The following is a 24660-nucleotide window of genomic DNA, read 5'->3' as shown; positions in this document are numbered from 1 at the left end:
CTGTATTTGGAATTAGCCCTTGTTCAACTACCAGCAAGTAGAGTGATCTGCACTAACAGAACCCCAAAACATGGATAAGAAAATCCTACAATTCACACCAATTTTTAGTCAATTACTGCCAGGAAGCAGAATCTGCCCAATGGATGTAAATTGCAGTTTTCTTTCCCAGACCTTGGAGTTTACATTAGTGCAGAATCACCTCTTGCTTGGGATAGCTGGCTGAATCCCAGGCATGAACAAGGCACCTTGGACAAACCTATTTTCCTGTGGGCCTGGGTCCTGTAAACCTTGCTGAGCTCTACAGTAGAATCAATTATTTATTCATATAGCATGTGTGACTGCAAGAGGGGTAGTCTGCTTCATGAGGCTAGCACGCAAGGCTTCTTTGATGTTAGATTCGCATAAATCCATGTCTCTGCATGTTACTCTTCATCATTAGAATGCTTTAGAGGAAACAGGAGCACGTAGATCCTCTCCTTCAGACAAATCAGCAGCTTTCAGGCATTAACAACATCCATTGACACTCTGCATTTTTGATGAGCACAAACATGGAATGGTTCAATGTTCAAAGCACCAACTGTTTGCACTTTCATTCTCCTCTTAGTTCAAAGGCAGTACATGGCAGTATGTCAGTCCAAATGTTGCAACACTCAGTCATTTTACTGCAGATCTAATCAGGCAAGGCCACCTCTGATCAATTACCTTTTGGTGTGTGCTTGGGAATGAACAGAACAGAGCTTTTTGAATACCATGGGCAAGCTAAATATTTAAATAGAATTGTATTTTGGCTTCAGGATAAAGCAAACACATCTTTACTCCTGAGATTGCCCCCAGTTCCTCCAGAACAGAATTCCCACTCCCATTTTCAGTAGCTAGCATCCTGGTCAAAGACAGCTGGATACGTTTTGAGAGCTACTCCTTAGTCCTCACAAATAAGTTGGCAAACCACTGTTGAGTGACTAAAGAATCTCCCTCCAAGTGACCATGCTGAGTTCCTTAGCAATTGCTACTGCTTGAATAATGTTCAGATCAGCCCCACAAATGCCAAACTGCTGAGCACTTGTAATTGCCTTTCATGAAGTCTGCAGAATCCCATTTTGGCACCCAAGGAGTACATACGATCATCTGAGAGCCTGCATCTACCTAGCTGTAGTGTCTGTATTTCAGACCTACCTGGAGCAGATTCTATACAGTAAACCCGTGGCTTTTGGATAGCTGCTAAGCCATGCCTGGGGGGAGCAATGAGAGCAAAATTTTTAATAGTCCGGAAAAATGAAGGGAAACAGATTAGTACTCATCAAAGAGTTTGAGATAAAGAAACCTCTCACTACAGGCAATCAAAATCTAGTTACATTCACACAACAATGTTTTCTTCTCTAGAAAAGTGTAGATTATGAAAGATGCCTCTGCATCTGTAGCGTTTGGCCCAGGTGGATTTCCAGAAGGATATGTTGTGGCCAGAGAAAAGAAACTAATTATTGTAATTTTAAAGTACATCATTATCTTGCATTTATTTGGCTTCTAAAATAGGGGAATTACATTTTTGCTAAGGTATATTAGGATTCAACCTTCCTACCATAGTCACTTTCCCCATGTCTAAAATGCAGTAAAGAGGCAGCTTTAGTAAAGGAAAACTACATGACAGCTTAGGGAAAAGGGATAATGGAAAGAAAACCCAAATAAAACTGCAGAAATATGTAGTTTAACCAAGAAAAGGATGCAGAAAGTTAATACTATTTTTGCAAAAATACATTACACCTGTAGCACAGTAACATGCAAAGGAAAAGCTCAGTCAGCATTGTCTCTAACAAAACCAGGATAGTTAGAGACTTTCCACCAGCAGTTTCCGGCAGGACTGCATGCTTGATGGTATTCCCCCACTCAGGTAGCAGCCCAGTGAGTGGGACTGTTCCCTGAAAAGCTTAAAAATGTTTCAAGCAATTGTTATAACTATCCTCAAAACAAACCCAACACCAAACCCAAACTTTTCCTCATCTAAATAGGTAGAGACATCTTATTCCACACATCTTAGACTATCAGATAGACCATAAGGCTGTGTTTTTCTGGGCTGCTAATACACCAAGAGTAGACAAAATAAGGTTGAGCATCAATTTATCCAGCTCACCTTTTTTAAGTGGGTACCCATCTGTCTGCACAGAAGTAACTGGCCCACCGGACACACAGTTTTGGAGAAAATTTCATACCATGCAAGTCTTGGAATAATTTCTAATATTTTCTCCAGTTACTGTGGCAAGGTCACAGCTGAAGACAACACAAACTTTACCCAAAGCACCTAGAAGTCAATAAAATCTCCTCCGAATCATTAATAGACATTACAGTTCCTAGAGGAAAACCAGCCACAGACCCCACTGTTGTGAAACAATCATTAAACATTTATACTTTTCAAGCAATCATCAAAATTATCATTCAAATACCTGCATCTGTAAATTACTATTATGAGACAGAATGTAAATATTTCTAGGAAACTTGTTAGCAGGTCATCTAGAGGTAAGTATCTGGAAGTTTAGTCTCTAATTGCAAATACACATGATGACTATATTGTATTGCAACACTTGTACCATCAGATATAAGGTGAGTCTCGCATGAGATGGCTCAAAAATGGAAACGATCTGCTATTCTCAGCAAACACAGTGAGCTTGGAGTTTGCTTGTACAGTACACGATATGTTGGTAACATCAATCTGCTAGCCATCAAAAGCCACATGTATTTTTCATGTGGTAGCAAAGAATTCAAGAGACCAATTACACAAATTTTTTGTGATGCCATGACTTCCAAACTGATACAGATTTTCCACAGAAAAATACCAATTTTCCCTTTTATCTGTGATCTCCCCTAAATGAAAAGCTGTGACTTGAAAAAAACCAAATAACACCACTTTTGATCTTTTTTTTTACAATGAATCAAATAGTGATGCTTCTCTCAGCATCCCACTTAGAGACAGTTTCAAAAAAGGATTGCTTTTTTTTAGCAAGAGTGCAAAACTTTCAATCAATTTCAGTCATAGCACTGTTTTATAAAATTTAACATCTTTGCTTCTCACATTCATTATATGTAACCCTGAAGGCCAGAAGTATCTCGGAAATTATTTAAAGCCACGTCTCCATGGCTGCCTGCTTTTCAACAGTCTGTGCAAATGAAAACACAAAATCAAGCGCCACTTCACAAGCCCTGAGACTACAAAAGCCTGATTGTGCTGACAAACCTTTTTTCTCCTCGAAGCCAGCCTCAGATTTGAGGGTGTGGCTGCTGCTGTGTAGGGAATCCTTTGAATCTTCATTTTCATCCAGAACCCCAGCAAAGCTGATCTTTCTCTCATACCTGTGTCGGTCCATCTCAGGGTCCAGACGCAGCCTGCAGCTCTCCAGATCCTGTAGACCACACAGATGTGCCAGCAGTATGAGCTCCCACTGCAACTAGAGAAGCCTCAGGAAGAACTGCTTCAGATAGGGTTTATTTAATCACACATAAGCCAACTGCTCTTTGGCTTTGCAGCAGGCTGAGCCACCTGCCAGGATGGAAGAGTTACCAGGTGCTAACACACATTGCTGGTTAACATTCCCCAGTGCATTAACACTCTGGCTGCAGGCTCAGGAGGGGAAACATAAATCACAGAATCAAAGAATTATTAGGATTGGAAAGGACCTCTGGAGATCATCTAGTCCAACCACCCTGCCAAGTAAGGGTCACTCAGAGTGGGTGACACAAGAATACATCCAGGTGGGTTTAGACTGTCTCCAGCCACGAGCAAAATGAACTTGTATCTGTTCCATCATCAGTAAGAGGCTTTGGGTGGAACTTCAGTCAGGGCTGTCTACCTCATTCGGCCCATAGCCTTGGCAAGTCTGCATGCTCTCTTGGTAGTCAAACTAGTTCATCAAAGCTAGTTTAGTTGCAAATGTTTCAGTTCTTCAAGGCTTCCAAGGCTGTGCTCCTATCTATGGAAGAAGTATGCCTACAAACACCAAATGGAAGTGAGATTTGCTCTACTGAAATTCCAGCTATATGGATCATAACATTATGTACCTGTTTTTCTTGGAAAGGAAGCATCACTCCAAAAATACAGACTTAATATTTTAATCTGGATTGTTGTTTCCTCTTTTTTTCCTCCTGTACAAAGTTAGAAGCAGCACTCTATGGTCATTTTAACTTACAGACTCTTGCATGTGACCTTACAGTTTCTTTCACCTATAGATCACAGAATAATTCCTCCTCCTTGTCTCCCATATACAAGTCTGGAAAGGGATTAAGCAGTTACACTTCTATCTCACACAAAAGTACTAATTTCTGTTGACCTTCATTAACCAACATATTCTTAGTTCCAAGCCTAACTACTTAATGACATGAATTCTAAACCATGGTATTATCCTGCTTTTAGATACAGTCATTTATTGTGTTGAAAGAGTATCAACAATGTGTTTAAGCAGGATTTTGCTGAATTTATTGCTTTTAAAAATTGTTCTTCTTGCATACCTTGGGGCTGAGCCACTTCATCGCAGGTCTACAGTCTTTGGAAACATTTTCAGAACCAAATTACAATAATACTCAGATAAATCAGCCTTTCAAGCATAATTGACATCACTAAAATTTGATCTGTCATTAACAAAAAACTGGATAGTAGGGCTAAATCCTTCATGGAAATCTAAGTTCTCATTTTTTCTTTATAATTTTAATCCTGATTTCTTAAAGAAATTTAGCTTAAAAGCTGAAACCATGTCAGCCATTCAATTCTCATCTCATTCCATGCTAACCACCTCTGAAGCTGATGGTCACCTTCAACTCAATTTGTCAAAAGACGACTGTGTGCACGTGTATTTTTTGAAACAACAGGCTAAGTAATGTTCAACCACAGTATTAGAAATAAGAAAATCCACACAAAAATGAATCACTGTAAATCAGTTTTCATGGGTTCTGCTATTCACAGCATTATTTGTCACCTAATCAGTTGTTTAGCTTATTGTTTACGCCAGGATTTGCCTGTGCCTCTCCGGGTCTCGTGGAGATTTTTTTCTTTCTTTGCTTCTTGGTCACTATCTCTTCCCTTCCTTCCTATTCACCCTGCAATTCTCTTGGTCTAACCCAAATCAAAAATCTGCAGTTTTAAAGCACTGGCAAATTCTCTGTAAACCATTATGTTCCCTTCCCCTAACTGCCTTGTTCTGATCCCTGACCACTGGCCCTGCTATTCAGCTAATGAGCATGTGAGCTTGTCACTTCCTGTAGTCTGCCTCCCACACTTCCCAGGTCCCCCACCCTTGGTTTCTCAATTTCTCTTCTCTGTTTGGAAACTTTCTTGAACTTCCAGCAGCACATGTTGTGCATCCACAGTCTTACCTTCTTAATCAACCCATTTCATGTACCCTGACCATCTTCTATTCACCACACAATGGCTCCTTTCTCCCTGCAGAGATCCACTGGAGTTTTTATCCCACTCTACCCCTTGTCAGGACCTGGAATCCAGTGATTCTGTGGGAAAAGCCCTCTCCAATGTGTCTGGTCCACTTACCACAAGAGGCTCAGTCCGTGGTCTGGGCATGTAGGGGAAGGTCTCTCGAAGGAATGTGGTTATCTCCAGGAGAAGCTGACAGGCTGCCATTTTTAGTGCAAAAGGACAACAACATTTGGTAGGATTCACAGTGCCTAGGAAAGAATATTTCTATCATGAACAAGGAGTTAATACAAGACCTGGAATCGAGAGGTGATGGACATATTTTCACATATGGTGCACGATGGAAGCTGCACTGAAGAAAGGAAACCACACACTTCTGTGCTACTTTTCCTACACTAAAAGAAACAGAATCAATTAAATACCAAACCATGTATTTACCAGCACATACAATAATACTAACGTTTATATTGCATTATATTACAATATTGCATTACATTGAAGTAACACGATAGTTGACTATAGTGTATATTATAGAGTATTATGCTGAAGTACCTACTAAACTAACTACAAGCTTACGACATCTTGTATACACCTCAATTAAGGGTAATACAGGTTAAGAAGTAGATACCCTTCTTCCCCTGTTCAGTTTTGCATTGTCAAATCTTTCGCAGGGATCAGATAAAACCAGAATAATTCTGTGATGCTTGCCAGATCCCCTGTACACATTGCCAGTAATGAATTGTGGACTTTGTTAAGATTAAAATAATCTGAAATATCAAATGCAAATGAGACATGGAGTATAATGGAATATCCAACTGCATATTTGATGCTTCGCATTCTACTTCCTACAGCATATAAGGCAGCTTTTGAGAACTCCTACAGCAAGGATGCTGATCAGCTATTTTCAGACACTGGTTTTCAGGAGAGCTCTTCAGCATTTAGATGTCTTTCTAGACCAGAACCTGATCTTCATTTTCTTGTCTCAGGGCATCTTTTCAAAGCAGCTCCACATCCCCTTGAGTGCCTGGTATGAGTGGCTGAACAGGGAAAAGAAAGCCTATTCTGTCACTCAGTCATGAGAATGCAGTTGTTCATTTGTGGTGCAGGAGAAGGACTCTTTGGTATGCAACCTCCTCCTGCTTTGGCTATATCCCCTAAAGGGACAATCAAATATCCAGAACAGCCACCCATGCTTCTGTAGCTGCCAGCACTGGCACACCACACAGCGGCATATGGAAAGGTCTAGCTTAGAGCCAAGACCTTCTCTTGAGCTCATTTCTTATAAATGCCACGTCGCTCTTCCTGCCAGCTTCTCTCTACTCCAAAGCTGGCCTTTATGCAGTTATAAGAACAAATCCAGAACCACGGGAAGAGAAAGCAGAAGATAAACAGTGTCTGTGCACTACATCCAGTGGGGAACAACAGTACACATAGACAAGCACCAGTAAATTACAGCACACATGTATACACAAATGGTGTCTAAAGAGCACATAATGTTTGTTACCACCTTCACATACACCTACAACAGGATGTGTTTTGACAATTTATTTTGGTTCACAGTTTTTGCTGTGGGTTTGCTAAAAGTTGCATGCCTATACGGACTTTCAGGCTCAGTGATCTGTCACAGCTCTTCTACCCTTAGGTACACACAGGCACAAATGTGTGTGGTTTCATCATCTGGTTGTTATACAGATTTTTAATGATGCTTTTTTTTATTTCTGCCTGAAAATCAGGCACTATACTGAAGTCAAGTTTTAAAAGCCTTTAGCAGAGCTGTGCCAATTCACGTAGATGAGTAGACTCGTCAATGTTCAGAAACAGAAAAGCAGCTGATACTACACAAATATTTTGGCAGAAGTAACTGTGAGGACTGGAGCCTGAACCGTTTTTGACACGCAGGTGACAGCAAGGCTCAAGAAATAAATAGTTACTCTGCTTGCAACTGCAGTTTCTGTGTACAGGAATTGCAGCTCACTGCCTGGTTTCCCCTTCCCTTTTCCATACAAGTATCTCAGTACTGCCACACATGTTTTACATCCAGGCACAAAAAGAACAGGGAGGAATCTGGGGTGAAAGTGAGGGACTGGGAAATAAAGCTGGGTGGCAAGAAAATGAAAAGAGAATAAATATTAAGTGCTCCTAAAGCAAAGGTTCTTACAAGCGGGGGTTCTTGTAGTAAAGGGAGTCTCCTTACTGTCATCTAAAAAGTCTTCTTCCTCATCCTCCTTTCTCAGGCGCCTTTTGGTCTCCTCATCATAAATGAGGCCAAGCAAGTTGGCAGGGCTCTCGCTCTCGGCATGGCACAGCTCATTGAGGCGGACACCAATTGCCTGCAGATGGAGAAAGAGAAGCACAAGGAGGTGATAATTTCAGCCCAATCAGAATGTCCTGGCTTTATTTTTATTGTCTGAAATGGAGAAAGGGATGACAGAGTAATTGCTATCAACACCATAATTTATTTTCCCCTTTTTTCAACAAAAATTTGTAAACACTGTCAAATTTCAGGATGAAAAATTTTAGTAGATTTAGTAAAACAATAAACCCCCCAAACTGGCACATGACAAGCAGAAAGAGATTAGGTCATTATTTAGTATTAATTTCTTCCATTTTTCTTTGTTCCTTTGATAGATTTATTCCAGATTTTTCTAAGTCTTTCCACTGAGAATGTAGGTCTTCTGCTTAAGAAACTATACTGTGATTTAGGAACTCAGTAACAGTCTTTATTTCCTCCACAAAACTGTTTTTATGCTGTATAGTCCACCTTAATCTTAAAGCAATAAGACATAATCCCACAGCTGCCCATCTAATAGATACTGAATTGCTGAAATGTATTTTCTGAATGTTTGGTTTCTCGCAAATAGAGAAGCAAAACCAAAAGTCCTCTTAACAGAAGCAGTCAAAGGAAATGACAGACTAACCCGATCAGAATAGATTTAACATTTCATTATTTCAAAAGACAGCAGAACAAGTCAGGTCTTTTGATTTAAAAGGTTTATCACTGCTATGGGCAGTCCAAGTCTCACATTCTGTGGAAAGGGTTCACAACTGTGATTCTCTGATGGCTATTAGGGAGGCCAAATTAAAGGAGTTGGTGTAGAAAAAAAGATTTACCTCCTTTCTTGGTCTGACTAAACTTTGACAATAGCACTGTATATCACAATTAGTGAGCAGTGAATCCATAAGCAAGAATCCACAAGCAAGAATCCATAATAAGCAAAAATTTCCAGCCTTATTTACTGGAATAAAAAAACCCAGAAAACAGCCTCAGTGCATTCAGAGTATTTTGTGAATATTCTTTACACTTTGTTAAGATATTATTTTCTTTTCTTATTGTCCAAGATTTAACAGAGAAACAGCAGTGTCTTCTACAGCAGGTGCCTCTACTTCAGCCACAGGAAGCCAGCTCTCCTTATAATTCAGACTGTCTGACTGGAATCTCGTCAGACCCAAAAAAGGAGCTGCCTGAGGAGCTTTCAGATGCCTGGCCTTCCAGGCTTGACTGGTGGTTGCTGTTCATCCTTGCAGCCAGTTTCATCTGAAAGATGTACTGGGAGGAAAAGCAGTGCCAGAGGACCAGCCTTGCTTCACATTCCATATAAAGGAGTAGTGCTAGGTGCAGGCCAGTCTCAGAGCTTGAGTCTTTTGAGGGGCCAGTAATATTGTGGTTAAATAAATTTTTCTGGCCTTCAGTGTAAAGAATCAGAAATATGAACAAGTAGCAAGACACCTTGCAGGAAAAGGAAAAACTTCACACTCTAAAACTACCCTCCAAATCTTATCCTGCCTTACAGTTACGTAAATGTAAGGCTTTTCCCTTCTAAAATGTTCCTAAGCAGCAGCAAACACACACTAGTCTTAGAATGGAGAATGCATCCAGGTAAGTCTTATGATGCTATTAAAGTTAAGGGGAAGGCAATTATGCTAAGTTGCCTTTGATCAGATTTCCCTGGCTCCTTTCTTATGACCTTGAATCAGACATTATGAAAAGAAAACCTCCCTGGACTTTTTCCAGGTCAAGTATATCAGTTACTAAAAATTATAGCTGAGGGGCTTCTAACAGTTACCGTCTTGCTTGTTTTCATTTTTTAGAATCTGAGAAAAAGGAATGTCTAGAAGCATAGCATCTACCAACAGAGATGGATAGTCCTGACAGAGATGGATAGTCCTGGCTGTCTGAAAGCATGCAAAAATTCAATGACTGTGTAATCCTATGCTCTCCACTTAAAGCAAGATCTCAAAGGAGTCAGGCTAAGGCAGTGATTTCATGCAATATAGAAGCAAATACCTTCACCCTATTTGCTTTTTGAAGGAGCTTTGGTATTCGTGCTGTTATTAAGATAATCTCCTGTGTTTGAGACCTTACAGAGAGTAGGATGACCAGGTAGCATTTTCTGAGTTAGCTTTAGAAATGGAAGGAGGAGATCTATGAAGATACTAAGCTTTGGTTCTCAGACCCAAGTTGGATTCTTCCCCGGCCCGTTCTGTGGTGGGAATATATTGATATGGTCAGCTTTATTTTGAGGTTCCCTACAATGTGCTCCGCTGAGAAGCACGCGTTCATTTAACCTACAAGAATACAGGTCAGAAATGCGGAACACGTGATTTTAAAATTCCCATAAGCATTGGATTTTATGTTTTCTGTTTTTCAGGGGGAAGAGTGGGGATGATGGGATTCATGGTGCTCATTCTAAAAATCACTGGTTTTTAGAAGAGGTGAGAACCACAAAGCTCATTTCCAGAAAGATATCTGTAACTGATCAAAGGAACTTCTCCCACTAATTTGAGTTGTGAGAAATGACCTGTGTATGTGTCAGACGTTCAGCAATTACATCATAGGGGGTTTACAAGGAAATTGCAAGGGGTGTTGAGAAGGCCAGATAAGGCAATTGCCTCGTTCCTGTATGGTAAGAGATCACAATCAAATAAAACTTGAAGTATTCAAGCTCCAAATAAAAAGAAACAATTCTTTGCATGACTCATAGTAGCTCTGTAGAATTCTTTGCCAAAGAACAATAAGTGCTAATAGTCTGTAAGGGTTCAAAGAGGAATTGAATAAGTATGCAAAAGAGAAACCCATTACCAAGTATACAGCACCACACCTAGTTCAAGGAGCCCTAGACTAAGTATATTTGGAAGCAAGAAAAATAGAAAGTAGTATCACACATCGCATTTCCATGCTTCCTTAGCCATTCACACATGACAAGTGCTGGAAAAAGGAGAATGGACCAAACACATCCTTGAGAGAACACGTCCTAACAAAGTGTGTTGGTTTAACATAGCCTGGTTTTTGCTGGAGGCGGGAGAAAAGCTGCTCAAAACTTCCATGTCCAGCACAGAGCCAATCGCTGAAGGCTCTGACAATGGGCAGGTTACTAGCCCAATTAGAGAAGTTGGTAACGCCTCTGTCATGACATATTTAAGAGATGAAAAACTGCGGGAAGTTCTCTTTGTACTCCCGAGGGGTGGTGAGGTTGCTGCTGGGGCCTATCCCAGTGGCCGCCGCTGGTGCCCACACGGCCGGGGCCCTTCCAAGGCCGGACCGTGCAGCTGGAGCCCTCCTGAGGCCAGAGCCGCCCGTGCAGTACTGGAGAGGACCATGCAGCCGGGGCTGGCAGGGACCACGTGGCCAGCAGTGAGAGACATGGTGAGCAATTCCCGGATGCAGAGCGTGGATGAGATTAACCTCTCAACTGCAACTTACAGACAACAACTTTCTTCCAAGCCAGAGAAAAAGGAAAAGGGAGAACACATGAGGAAAACCAACATGGGAGCATTGAGGCCTGTGAAAAAAAAAGAGAGGGAGCAGGTGCTCCAGGCACTGGAGCTGAGATTCTCCTGCAAGCTGTGGTGAGGACTATAATACAACAGTTTCCCTATAATTCATGAGGTGCATGGGGGGTGCAGGGATCCACGTGCAGCCCGTGAAAAAGAGTGCTCACGCTGGAGAACGTGGATACTGAAAAGCTGTACTCTAGTGAGGAACTTGAACAGAGAGAGATGATCCTTGCTTTTATAGATAGAGGAAGAGAGCCTTCATTTCCAAACTAGAACAGCTCATCCTTAAAAGACTAAACCCCATGATCTAAAATGACCCATGCTAGGCAACTGTGGGAAAATTGCTTGGCCCGTGGAAGGGACTCACGCTGCAGCAGGTTCGGGTGGGACTGCTGCTTGTGGAAGTTAAAATCATGCTAGAAAAGTTTGCAGAGAACTACGTCCCATGGGAAGGATCCCACGGCACAGCAGAAGAAACTCTTCTCCTTAAGAATACTAAAGAAAGATTTTTAAGAAGTGAAATACTGACCAAAACCCCGTGTTTTGTTTCCTTGCATGGTTGGTGGAAAGAGGGAGGGACCGGGAAAAAAAAGTGTTCTGAAGATTTGCTTTGGTTCTCATTACCCTTTTTACTTTTAATTCTGGTAATAATAAATCTTCTTTATACTGTTTAAGTTTTGAAGCTGTTTTTCCATAAAGTGGGTTTTTTTCAATAATCCTTAACTCATGAAAAATGAAGTTCTCAATTCCTCCTCCTCTGCTCAGTTATAGCAGAGGGAAATAAGTAGATGGTTTTTTTGTGGGTGCTTGGCGCTTAGCCAGCTTCAAAGCGCAACACTTTTTAGGAGAAGGGGTGATCCTGGCAGGCTGTGAAGTGCAAGTTTGAAGGGAGGCTTCTGAGTCCCCATCTTACAAGAACTGAAATTCTGTATAGGATGCAATTACCTTTACATTTTGCCATGTTTTTTAATGTAAGTAGAATAGAAACAAACACTTACATCTCCCCACTGGTAGAAGAGCTTAGCTGCATTCCACTGCAGCTTCTGGTTCCTTTTGTTGCCCACAATAGGAGAACGGCCACGGGACAGGCCTTTCTTGGTAATGTTCACATGGTGGCCCTTCATCCACTCAGGCCAGTTGCCACGATTACAGCGGTGAACAAAGCGTGCACACTCAAGGAACAGGGCTGCTCGCGCCACTACAGGAGCTTCCTGAAAAGTTTGCAAAAAATCACCTTAAAAGCAAAAATGCTTTGGAAAAACTCCCTGAACATTAGAGTATTCTGCACTCTAAAAAACTGCTTTGCAAACTTGCCAAGAAGTCACACAGTATGACCAATCTCTTCATAAAAAGCTGACACCAGAGTCTCTCTGTGTAAGTCTCACCTCTTGAGCTACTAAAACCAAGCTCATAAAGACTGAACAGTCTTGCTTAGTCCAAACACTAGAGGGGCAGAAAGAAACACAATATAAACTTAAAAAGAACATTATTCCCCTCTGTAATGTTCTCCTTCAGAAGCCATCTAACTGCAAAAGCAGAAGCATGCATCTAACACTGTTACGGTATAAACATGTCAAGTTTTAGTTTCACCTTTGCTACTAAGGCTGCAAATATTGCAGGAGCAAATGTCAGCATTTGTCACTTTAGGTCCTGCTTGTGAAACTTGGGGGTGAAAGCATTAATGGTGGTTTGTTAAAACTAGGAAAAACGCTGTTTTGTGGTTATAATAAATATCTGTGGATACAGAAAGGTATTACTCTGGCATAAGTCAACAAAATTTCAATGGCTGAATTTCAATGGCTTTAAAAAGCGTCAGACCATTTATTACTGAAATAACTGGCAGCTGAGTTTTGAAAGGACTGACTAGTTTCCAGAGGAAAATCCTCCCATTCCTGGCTTGGAAGAATAATTTTAATGGGAGAAATTATACATATATAAATTATACAATAATTTGTATTAAATCACCCAGAAGCATACATGTTAGACCAATAAAGAATGCTCTTGAAACTTTCGAAAATGTTCAAAAATGGACACAGTAATTTTGTTTCCTAAAGGGTAGGTTCAGGTGTAGCTTTTTCCCCAGCAGTCCACAACTGCCAAAATAACATCCTCACAGACATGGAAAGTGACTAAAAAGCAAATAGTTTTCCTAATTTTCATTTAATTTTCCCCTTTCTTCCTGAAATTTTCACAACCAAAACTCCTGCGGCCAGCAGTTTGTAAAACTAAGAACACAACAATGCCTACAGTTTACCGGCTGGCTTTAAAAGGTTCACTAACAGGGATTTCACAGAGCACAAACATGTATTACACACTTTTAGATGCTAACAGCTTTAATGAAATTATTTAAGCAGATCAGCATCTACATATAAAGAAGGACTTGTCAAATGTGATCTATAAATAATAAACAGGCCCTAAGACCCTGTAAGATGGTCTGTTGAACATTATTAAATAGAGCCCAACAGTGTTTTAATCAAAAATTGAAAGCAAGAAATTTTGGACCAGTGCTCCTAAACTTTGATTTAAGAAATTATTGACACAACATCCATTTGCAGCTTTTGCTCACATTTGTACAAAAATAGGGAGAAAAAAGTGATCTATTAGCAATTCTCTTGAATAGGAAGATTTAAGCTGCTGTGATGTTCTGATGAGGAAGGCAGAAATCTGAGGGAAGACACTCGCTAAGAATCAGAAACAAAACTAATATCTAGCACCTGGAAAAACATTACAAACTACTTATTGATCACATGCAATATGGAACACAGAGTAGGTGAAGATTTTATTCTTTTATTCTCACAAAGTAAAACCTTTATGTTTTCACATATGTCTCCATGGTTAAGTCCCAGCCTTACTCTACTACTGGTTTAGTTCACCAATCTTAAAGTCAAAATTTCTTAGCATACTGGAATCCTGTAAAACCACATGTTGTAAACATTATGAAAGCATGCAACTACCACAGTTAAAGGAGGATATGTAGGATGGGGGGCAACGAGGACGAGCAGGATTAATTAAAAATCACTGTATTATTTAAAAATCACTGAAAAAGACCACCTGCAATGAAGGACTTTCTGAACATCATAGTACACAAGCTCCCTGTGATTACTTACCTGAGGCTCTGAGAAACCTGAAGCAGCAGCAGCAAGAGAAAGATGAAGATGTGACAGAATGGACAGAGATGGACTCAAACAACAGAGAAACACATCACAAATGGAGAGAAATGAATCAGGCAGGTGACGTGTAGCTGAAAAGAACACAAGTTATCATGGTCACTGTCAAAACCGGACACAGCAGCAATACTCTCACAAGTCTGTCTGTGCCTATGCAAGTGTTCACAAGTCCAGTTTTAACATTAGACCTACTATATTGTTTTGCTCCTTGAAAATTGTTCTTGTACTGTATAAATTGACATGAATTCACAAACTGGTTAACAATTCAAGTAATTCCATTGATTTTTTTTCAAAAGATTACCCCATTTGTTCCAAACAGGAAATTACCTGAGTGGAAGGAACCAAATACAGAATGGATTTGGAATTTCACAACATCACATTATTGTTAATGTAAACATGATTCTGCAGAATTTTATGACTACAGAGAATTTATATCCAGTTTTGTTTTCAAGAACAATGACTTTTACAATGCTAATCAACAGGTGGTAATTTTCCTTGAGTCCTTTCTTTAAGTCCACATGCCACTTTGATCAAAAATTCATTTCCTCTGGTCTCTGAGACAGAAAAGAAAGGTACAAATTATCAATATACTTTTAAGAGATGCCAAAGTAAATTTGAGTACTGTCAAAAGATGCTGACTGGATAGCTCTGCTTTGTCTAAGCAAAATTAAGTCTGACATGAAAGTTGTCTTAGCAGGTATACGAAGAGAGGTTGCGAGTGAATTATAAACTAGTGTATTGGAAAATTGCCTGTTTCAATTAGTTCAGACCTCTCTGATTATATCTGATGTCAAGTACAATCCGTGACACAGTTCTTTGTTTCTGTTCCCAGTCTTTTACTCAGGGGACCTGTTTGTAGCAATCTCTGATTTTCTTCCCTATCATAAGTACTTCTACAGAAAAATACTTCTGCCATAGAAACAGGGACATGGAAACAACAGAGCCTCTGTGACAAAAGACCTAGGGTGACCGGGAGTCAGGATATTGAAAAGTATTCTTGCAGTTTAGACCTTCCTTCTGCTGTCCCAATACTTAGCAGGTCATCTCAAACACAATCCTACCAGAAAACAGTACAACTATTGCATTTAAACAAGGATAAAAGATTTACACGTTAAAACAAATGAGCTCACACATCTTATTGGAGAAATGTAATGCTGACAGGTGTCACACACTGTTATATTGGTCAAAGAAAAGCTGGTATCTGAGTTATTTACATTAGTCTAATGAGGTACTTTAGGTAACATCATTACACAATCATAGACAGCAGTTTATTAAAACTCTCAGCATGAACTTAAGCATAGACTGAAATATCCCAAAGTAAATCAACTTTATTATTGCAAAGTCTGGATTTAAGCTGGGGACATAAAGATGAAACTGGCTGCAATATATCAATTATCACTGCATATTTGCACAGTATATTTTGATTGTAGTTTTAAAAATTTAGTCAAGGATGGATGCTGCTTCTAGGAAAATATGTTAACTGCCTAGCTGCTAAACCTAAGGCAGCACTTATTTTAATATACAAACAATTATTAGCTCCATAAGGATGCAGCATTTGTTTCACTGGTCTAATTTCTTTAAATCATTGTGGCAAACGGGTACAAACATCCAGGCTGATCAAAGATTTGAAAGTTGTAAGAATAGAATTTTGCAAATCTGCATGAAAAAGCATAATCATAAAGACTATTGAAGAACTGAAACTGGAGCTGTTTGCCTTTCATTTTTAAAAGGCTGCCTTAGCAACTAGGCTGGATAAAATTACTTAAGAAGCTTTTCATTTGCATCAGGCCTGAGTCAAACTATTACTTCAAAAGCCTGGAAACAGAAGTTAAAAAAAACCATAATGCTTCCTTTTGGGTGTACTCTACTGACATTTATTGTGGGAATTTTTCGTCGCCATTAATCAGTACAGTGAGATGACAGGCTGTCATCTTTTAAAATAGACACTGCATGGGACTGCCTAACTTCTATATATCTCCAATACTTTGCAGACAAAATGCCAGCTAAACAGGTACTTGGAATCTTCCAAGTCCATAACTAGGGCAAGGCTTCCTTCATCTTTAGGTGTAGACCTTTTAGAAATTCTAATACTGAAATCGTCTGCATCATTCAGTGGAATGGAGAGACAGTTACACTTTAGTTTGTAAAAGTCAGCTTGGGAAGACAGACATCTTCAAACAGTTCACTCTGACTGGTAGTTTCCAGCTGACTTCATGCTTGGGCACAGAGTAAGCTGGTCTGTAACTTAGGCATTTGGGAAATTTAAAAATTAAGTAAGGCATTTACAGGCAATAGGAACATAATTGCCAAATCCCTGTTTTATTATCTGATTTATTAGAACACAGAGTGGTGCATCTTCAGAAGGATCCTGGTGACAAACCTGCTAGGAATGAGCTCTTTCCTGCCCATGCACCTTACACCTTACTAACCCTATTAGTTTAGAATTTGCAACGGGATGGCAGCCTGGAAGTCTTGAAGACTGAAGTTGGGTGCCGCACACACAGCAGGTTACAAGCCACCTTCTGAGCTCACTGCAACCCTGACTTGTAAGAGCCACCTCTGACTGTGAAACCATGAGATAGACTACTTGTATCAGCTACTGCATCCACAGCTTTCAGCCAGAGCAACAACAAGCTCTGGCAGGAAGCATGGGAAATAGTGAATAAAATGTGTCTGTTGGAAGATGTATGAGGACTACGCCAAACCATAGAGCTATGTGGGAACTGACAACAATTCCAGGACAACACTAATGCAGACGTGCTTGAATCTGCCGACCAGGTATGCAAGGTTAAGATGAAGATACAAAGGAGTGGTGTGCAGAGCATAACATCCCTATAGCCATAGAACAGGCAATGCAGCAAAGGTCAGGGCCCAGTGCTAGCAGGAAGTGAGAGTCCATGAGCCTGACATCACCAGCACTGAGAAAAAATGGAATTTGAGCACAAATAGCACAACAGACACATGGGTGTGTGGTGCAAAGTGGGAAGAAAAGGGATAGAGAGCATGTGGATGCTCTGAGGGAGTGGCTTTTAATCTTTTTTCAGCTTGCACACAGCCAAACAGTTACAGAAGGAAGTAGAAAAGCAGCACGCAAAGAAATTGCTACTATTTGGCTGGTTTTTCATAGTTGCATTTGTCATACTCCTTGGTTGTCACATAAAGACCTCACAGACCCCACTGGGATATGAATCACAGGCTGAAGGCCACAGCTTTAGAAAAGATTGTTAAAAAACACAGCTGCAAGGATAAGAAGGAAGGAGATACAAAATATCAAGAAGAAGGGATTCAATTGTGTCACTTTGATTTGCATTGGCAAATAAGCAAAACCTACATTTAAAAGCATGCACACTCTAAGATGTTAATTTTTAATAGTTCAGTGTTGCCTAATTGTAATTTTAACTCTGTCAGAACTTGTGAGTGGAATTCCTGTGCCTCTCCGAGTAGTTATCCAATCTTCAATCCTTATTCTGTATATTGACACTAGGAGCAGAAACAGAGTGCCTGTGAGCAAAGTATGAAGTTAACAATACAAGCTTTGCACTGGCAAAAATATAGTTATGGAGAGCTACATTATAACAAAGGAGATGCTAAAGCTCCAGCTAATACCAGCACCACCAGCTGGCATTGCTGTGATGCTTTGCATTCTTTCTGTGGGACACGAAGAGCATTAGTGAATGACGGTGGACCACCATGTATGCGCATGGTCTCAGCAGGTAACAACAGACCAATAATGACTTACAAGATCTAGAGCTGCTGCCAAAATGGAGGCATCGGGGATAGTGCCTGGTTCACAGCAGTTCAGCAGAAACTGAAAGCGCTTCATGCCTTGGCGGATTGCTCCCAGGTTGACAACATTCTTGGATTTTCCTCCTTCTTGGTTGGAGGTCAAGTGATCATCAAAGCTATGGCAGCCTAAAGAGGTAGAGAGTACAGAGGGGATGCAGGGAGGGGTAGGGAGAAGGGAACACAGTCTCTCACCAGTAAAAAATGGGGAACAAAAACCTTGATGAGTACAATCTCAGTGTAAATCCCTTTCTTTCCTCGTGTTATCTTGAAGATAGGTGCATTTTTACAATATCCGTGACTTTCATGAAACAGATATACAGCAAGTCAGATTCTGGTATTGGTCTGCCCATTTCCCTCATACCATTTCCCTCATACTCAGTGTGGAAGCCCAGGACCTCCTCCAACACAGGTGAACTAGGATGTTGTCCTTCCTCCCCACCTCTTTAACAGAGATCATCTTCTTTACAGTCTTTTTTTCCTTAATAATCTCCTACCTTACTCCTCTATTGCCTTTAAGTTTTCTTTAAAGTGAAGCATGCAGAACCCTTATTCCTCATGGATCAATTATGTAATAAATCATCTACTAGGACAGAAAAATCAGTAGTGAATGTGTAGTCTGTGTGGAAATCAAGCACTGTCCTTTTTTCAGGCACACATCTGCAATTACCACAAGAGTAAAGAGGAAAGATGGACTGGCCTCAAATCCTAGGTATCATCATTCCAGCCACTCTCCCTTGAAGTGTCTTGTACTCTTTGGGATGGAAAAATCTCTAATAGTTCTGTTCAAAAATGAAGCTGGCATCCCACTTCAGGGACAATTTTAAACTCTATGTATAGAGTTCACATCATAAATCAACTAATCCCAATTAGCACTTCTAATGCAGATGATCATTATGCAGTTGTTACCCAGAGATGAGAGAATGGTAGAAAGACACAGATTAGAAATAAGGAAAGCAGTTTCAAGGCCAAAGTGGCTGGTCAAAAAAAGGGATAGTCAGCTTCTGGGCTTTTTGGCTTTGGCCATAATACTCTCCCTGTTTACATATGAAAGTACGACAGTTTACAGAATACTGCAGGATAAAGCACTGGAGAACACTGAGTGGAGAATTCAAAACTGGCTTTAAACATGGATTATTTGAAAGACAAGATTAAAAACATCAACTCTACAGGAGTTCTTGACTTCTTCAGGAAAGAAGAATGGCTGAAACTCACAAGTTATTTTCAGCATGCACTCCCTAGAATTATTTGGAAAGCACTTATGTGCCCCAAAAAAGTCACAACAGAAAATGACAATGTAGATCTTCAATTTTCCCTTGAAGACAGAGGTATATCAAATTTCAAGAGACTTTACAAATTCCTTGGCTTTTTTCTCTCCAGTGAAGCTGTATCTAGCTACCAGCAAACAAAATGTCCCTATGTTGGGAAAATATTCCATTGAAATAGATCAAACAAAGTAGAAAAAACAGGTAGAACACTTACATGTGCGAGCAATCACAAACATCCTTCCAAGTCCTTCTGTTTCCTTATAGCCTTTATATCTTATCTGAGCTTTCCTGCTATGACTGTCGTAACACTAACTCATTTGAGGTACAAATGTTTCCTGTTCAGGGCCCTGTTAAGGCTGTGCCTGTATGAGATAAAGAACAGAAACTTGCCTAACGCATGTCCCTACCCGCACTATAAAGAGCTAGCAGAGCTTTTGTCCATCTGAGCTCAGTGGCAAACCTTGCATTTTGTTGAAGCTTTACAAGACAATCCTTTAAAAGCAGCTGGTGACTGCCCCTTGCTATGCCCATCCTGGAGTAGCCTTGCTGTGATCAGGGCAGCCCTCCCTGACCTAATTTATGTGACTCAGGCCTTCAGAAGTTCTCATCCAAAGAGCAAAGACCATGTCCTAACGCAGGAAGATGCCCAAGCTCCTGCTCCACAGTTGCTCCCTCTGAGATTATGGGCTCATTCCTCAAAGCAAGTTTGAGCTGCTGCGACTTGAACGCCCTGACTACTTCTGTGGTCACCACAGTGTCTTCAGTAAGTGCTCAAAGGAACATTATGGATCTCATGTAAATGCACAGTAAATGTATATATTTCTATTGGCTTTTCTCTTAGTATAGATAAAAATGTTCTAGATGAAAAATCACAATGAAGATTAGTTCATAAATGATGTCACAAATTACTCTACATTTTATAATTTTTTAATGTAATTTATTTCTTCTTTATTCATTTTCTCCTTAATTTGGTCTACTGTTAAAAAACCCAAAAACACAAGAAGAAACACCACCTGGAAAAAGCAGGAGCAAAGTAATAGCACAGCACCATAAATGACAAAAATGAGAAGGCAGTGAGAAGTTCCAATTTAATGCTTTAGGACCAGACCTTGAGGGATTTAACAGTATGCCCATCCACCATTAAAAGGCTTTTATTCTTTTCTTGTTAAGCACAGACAACCTTATCATCTGTATGGAAGACAGAGAAGCACTGGAAATTTGAAGGCTCGGTGTACTGTTGCTGTTCTACTGAGTTATAAACTGTCCCACCATGAACGGGCCTCATGTTGATATCACTGTGCACATGCAAGCACAGACATACACGGGGCAGGTACAACTATTCTAATAGTTTTGCTAAAGCTACGTGGCTTTCATTGCATACCAGAGATCCTTGTAGATACAGTGATATAACTTCCTTAACTGTCACACTTGGCCTTATAAACTTTTATTACCCCTGTATTAGGAAGATAAAAAGAATAATTTCCTACAACAAAATATGAAGTTCATCTCACAGGTGCACTGCAGAAAGAGCTGTGGCAGTCTGTAAAGATTTCACTGCCCCTCAGTCGTTTTTAACCAGTGAGAGCTGGGAGGAAATATGGTGAAAGTATTTCATACCTACTTCAGCACAAAGCAGTGGATGAAGAAACTAATTCCTTTCATTGCTGGAGAATGCTACCAGACTTCAACAAGGTAGCTGAACTCTCCCAAAGGAACAATACTTTTCATCTAGGAGCTAACTGAAAAGCACCACCATTCACCAGTGGCAGATAATGACCAGTTTACAGTAACAAGATATGCTCATATTTTGCAAGTATCACGTGCCTGAGAAATGCCTTACATGCATTACACTGCAGGCCTGGGACAAGTGATGGCAAAATACACACAATGCAATGTCGAAGTGTAATGTCAGAAGAAAACCATATATATAATGCCAGAAATATAATAATATTTCCAAACCAAAATATAATGCCAGAAAATGTAGCATATTGTAAAGCTACAGAAATCATGCTAAAAAAGAAAATTTACTCCTTTTTGTGTGTTTTTGGGAATCTGGTTGTGTTGTCTTAAAAAAAAAATGTAACAGAACTTCAAGATACAAGGTTGTCTCCCTGACAAGAAGGATGTGCTTTGAGCAGAGGACATGAGCATGTCAATGACTGCATGATATTTTAAAACAGATTATACCATGATTTTGTATTATTCATAAAGGCATTTTTCAGACATTGCTGACTTTGAAAATACATAGCAATTAAATACACTTCTGTGGAAACAAAAGGAGTGTTTTTATTATTATGTTGTGTGCTAAGAAAAAGGGACAGCATCCCTAATGAATGGTATGCAGAGACTAGACATGCAAACACAGAAGAAAAGAGATAATTATAACAAGGTTTGTGCAGGGTTTTCCATTTCTGTGCTGATCTTTGCTAAAACTGTCAAATAGTTATAAATTGAAAAAACAAAACTAAACAATAAAATGGATGGAACACCCACTGTTGTATTACACAACATAAGATTTACACCCTAATTTTGAACTGAATAAGTGCTTTGAAGCAAGCATTAATTTTTCAAGTGTATTGACCAGATGTAATTTGATTTTAAAAGCCCAAATATTGTATTTTATAATTTATTTGGATAGTCTGATTTTTTTAGAAAAAAATTTACCAGAGCTTTTTTCTAAATCAAAATAAAAGAATGAAGGAAGTGAAAGAAAACATTTACAAAGACTAAAAAATTGGAGAAGGCTACAATGGAGACAAAATCCATGAAGAAAGCAGGAAAAAAGGGAAAGGGGTAAAATACAGAAAGAAAGATACTTTAAAAATGATAAAAAGAAAGAAAAAAGGAGACGAGAACCCTGATTTCTAACCATCTTTTTCTTCTGTGTGATGAAGCTTGGATGGGTGTCTTCGGCAGGTGCGCCATTTACCAAGACGCTTGAAGAAATTCTCCTCTTCATCTCGCCCGTTTTCCAGGCCTCCTCCCGGCCCCCCTCCTTCAGACAGCTTCACTGCGCTGGTAAACTTCACCTGTGCAGGGACAGAGGGGCTGGTCAGTCTGTGCCATAGCATGAGGTCTTGGTCTCACTGGTTAGACATGAACATCTACAGAAGGGCTGTAAGAGTCAACATAGTAACACAAGTGGGTCTGCACTGATTTACATACGCTGAAGCACTTCATCTTTTAAGCTTTCTGCTTAAAGGATTGATCTTTCTTGAGAAGCTGTGAAAGGACAAAGAAGGAAGAAGAAGTGTGAACAACAATTAAGCTTAAGTGTGTTGACAGAACCTGCACTTTCCTCTCAGTGCACCAGAGCAGACTGACAGTACAGTGTAAGTTTAACCTAGTCTTCACCATGAGGTAAAAAAGACCAGTGTCAAATTCCCATGGCTCTGCTCTGGAGATTTCTGTGACAGTCTCCTTAGCTGCAAAGTCCATATTGAAGAAAATATTCCCATGTGCAGCTAAAACCATCCAGATCCTGCCTTTTCAAGCTCTCTGTAATCCAGCCTGACACATTTACCTTGGAGCTCTGCCTGATGAAAGAGAGACGGTCAACAGAGCTGATATCTAGGAGATCTTCCACTCCATCAGCCAGACCAGAGAGGGAGGAGCGCTTCAGCCAATTCCCTGTTACAGAATAAGTTGCTCAGGACAAATTTAAAAATTCTTTCTAGAAGAATCTCTTTCTTAGCAATTGCAGTATATTTCTCCATAGTGGCCATACTAAGGCTTGGGGAAATGGGAGAAAAGCAAAGGTAACGTTTTCTTGTTATGTGTGTTAACTACCATGCAAGGCCAGGTCTTGGGAATTGGAATGGATATATTCTCTGTTTAACAAATGTTAATTTGGACTATTTCTCTTGTACAGGCAGTAACAGTGCCTGTGAGATTACAGTACTAGCCTGCTACTTTGGGAGGAAAGTTTCAATAATCTATTTTGACAAAAATATCCCCTGATATCTTTGGCAAATTTCTTACATTTCCCTTTACCTCAGTTCCACAGCTGTAAAGTGGAGACAGCAGCAAATCACAGCTTCTTTGGGGAGAATAGATGAACAATAAGGAACTGTGCTGCAATATTTCTTAAGCCAGATATATCTAGCTGTCCTTCCCTGCGCATGCAATATGTATATGGAATAGAAAGAGACATACATTTACCTATGGGAAGTTTGAGTTTTTTTCGAAGGGAGATTCGTCGGGAGCGAGAGCGGGAGCGCCTGTCTGTGGTGGTTCCAGAGTGAGCAGTTGTGCACTCAGATGTGTCCTGCTCAGATTGACTACTGGTATCACTTGCTGCACTTTGTGACTTAAACATCTTTCGCCAGAAGTCCTTACGTCCCAGATTGGCCCCTTGGATTTGCTCATCACTGGAATAGAATATATGCAAAGCATGAGCTGCATTTCAGTGAAATTCAAATGTTCAGGGAAACGAGACCTCCTTTCTGCAGCCTGCTCCTAAGCTCTCTATTACTTGAGGTTGTTTCATTTTGAATTCCAAACATACTCTTCTTACTGGGACAGAGTCAAGGTTGACAACATACTCAATATTGTTAAAGACACAAAATAACCATCTTTTCTACCTGTAGAAGTTTGTCCACTCTGGCACGACCTTGCCCCCCTGCCCCTCTACCACAGAAAGCTTATCTTCTCTGTCTATCAGCTAGTGCATATGGGTGAGATAACCCAGGCCGGACAGATGCCTGAAAGGGAGTTATCTCTGGCACCAAAGAGATGAGACCTCCCCAGCTGACCGTGAACATCCCTCGCCTTGAGAGCGAGATGTAGAGAGATAAGCCAGGAATCATTGACTGAGAGACACTTTTCTTTAAAGCTATAAAAGCTACACAAATTTTCACGGAGGCAGAAGTTTCATACACACTTCCTGGAAACGTGTATTGCTCCTCCCTGAAGTTTGGATGCATCTTCATGGTTACCTTTCTGGAAACAGAGAGCAAAAGGTTTTTTATTTATGCCCCCTAAGAAATTGGATGGTAAGATGCACTGAATCCTAATCTATACTATTTCTTTGCTAGCTGTAATATAGGCACATCATTATTATAGTGTACTGAATTGTTTATCTACTGGTAGTGTTTCTTTTGTTTATCCTGTGTAGTAAGTAATCTGTTAAAGTCTTATGTTTGTTAAATTTGTGTCTATTAAATAAATAATTCATTCTGTAATAGACCTAATGAGCCATTATTAAGAACCTGAAAAGTGAGAGCAGTCTGAGGTGCAGGCTACCCCTAAAAAGATTTAC

The 24660-nt window shown here is 40.1% G+C and overlaps 1 protein-coding gene across 7 annotated transcripts in view; it reads right to left on the bottom strand.

The window, feature by feature from the left end:
• The window catches only part of LOC125328686 (protein unc-80 homolog), a 139735-nt gene that overhangs the window by 66028 nt on the left and 49047 nt on the right, over positions 1-24660 (bottom strand). For 3 of the 7 annotated variants that reach the window (XM_048309730.1, XM_048309731.1, XM_048309724.1), the window contains exons 19-26: positions 23556-23770; positions 22924-23030; positions 22270-22429; positions 18089-18261; positions 12181-12393; positions 7566-7737; positions 5525-5658; positions 3224-3389 (exon numbers count right to left, since the gene is read on the bottom strand). In XM_048309730.1, the coding sequence (XP_048165687.1) occupies positions 3224-3389; positions 5525-5658; positions 7566-7737; positions 12181-12393; positions 18089-18261; positions 22270-22429; positions 22924-23030; positions 23556-23770 (1340 nt within the window). The remainder of the gene's footprint in view (positions 1-3223; positions 3390-5524; positions 5659-7565; positions 7738-12180; positions 12394-18088; positions 18262-22269; positions 22430-22923; positions 23031-23555; positions 23771-24660) is intronic. The other 4 variants (XM_048309725.1, XM_048309726.1, XM_048309727.1 and 1 more) reach the window with 2 other exon arrangements.

The sequence above is a fragment of the Corvus hawaiiensis genome, chromosome 7 (assembly GCF_020740725.1).
Source record: "Corvus hawaiiensis isolate bCorHaw1 chromosome 7, bCorHaw1.pri.cur, whole genome shotgun sequence".
In the NCBI taxonomy this organism is placed as follows: domain Eukaryota; kingdom Metazoa; phylum Chordata; class Aves; order Passeriformes; family Corvidae; genus Corvus; species Corvus hawaiiensis.
Note: the sequence above shows the minus strand (reverse complement) of the source record. Positions and strands in the feature narration are given on the sequence as shown.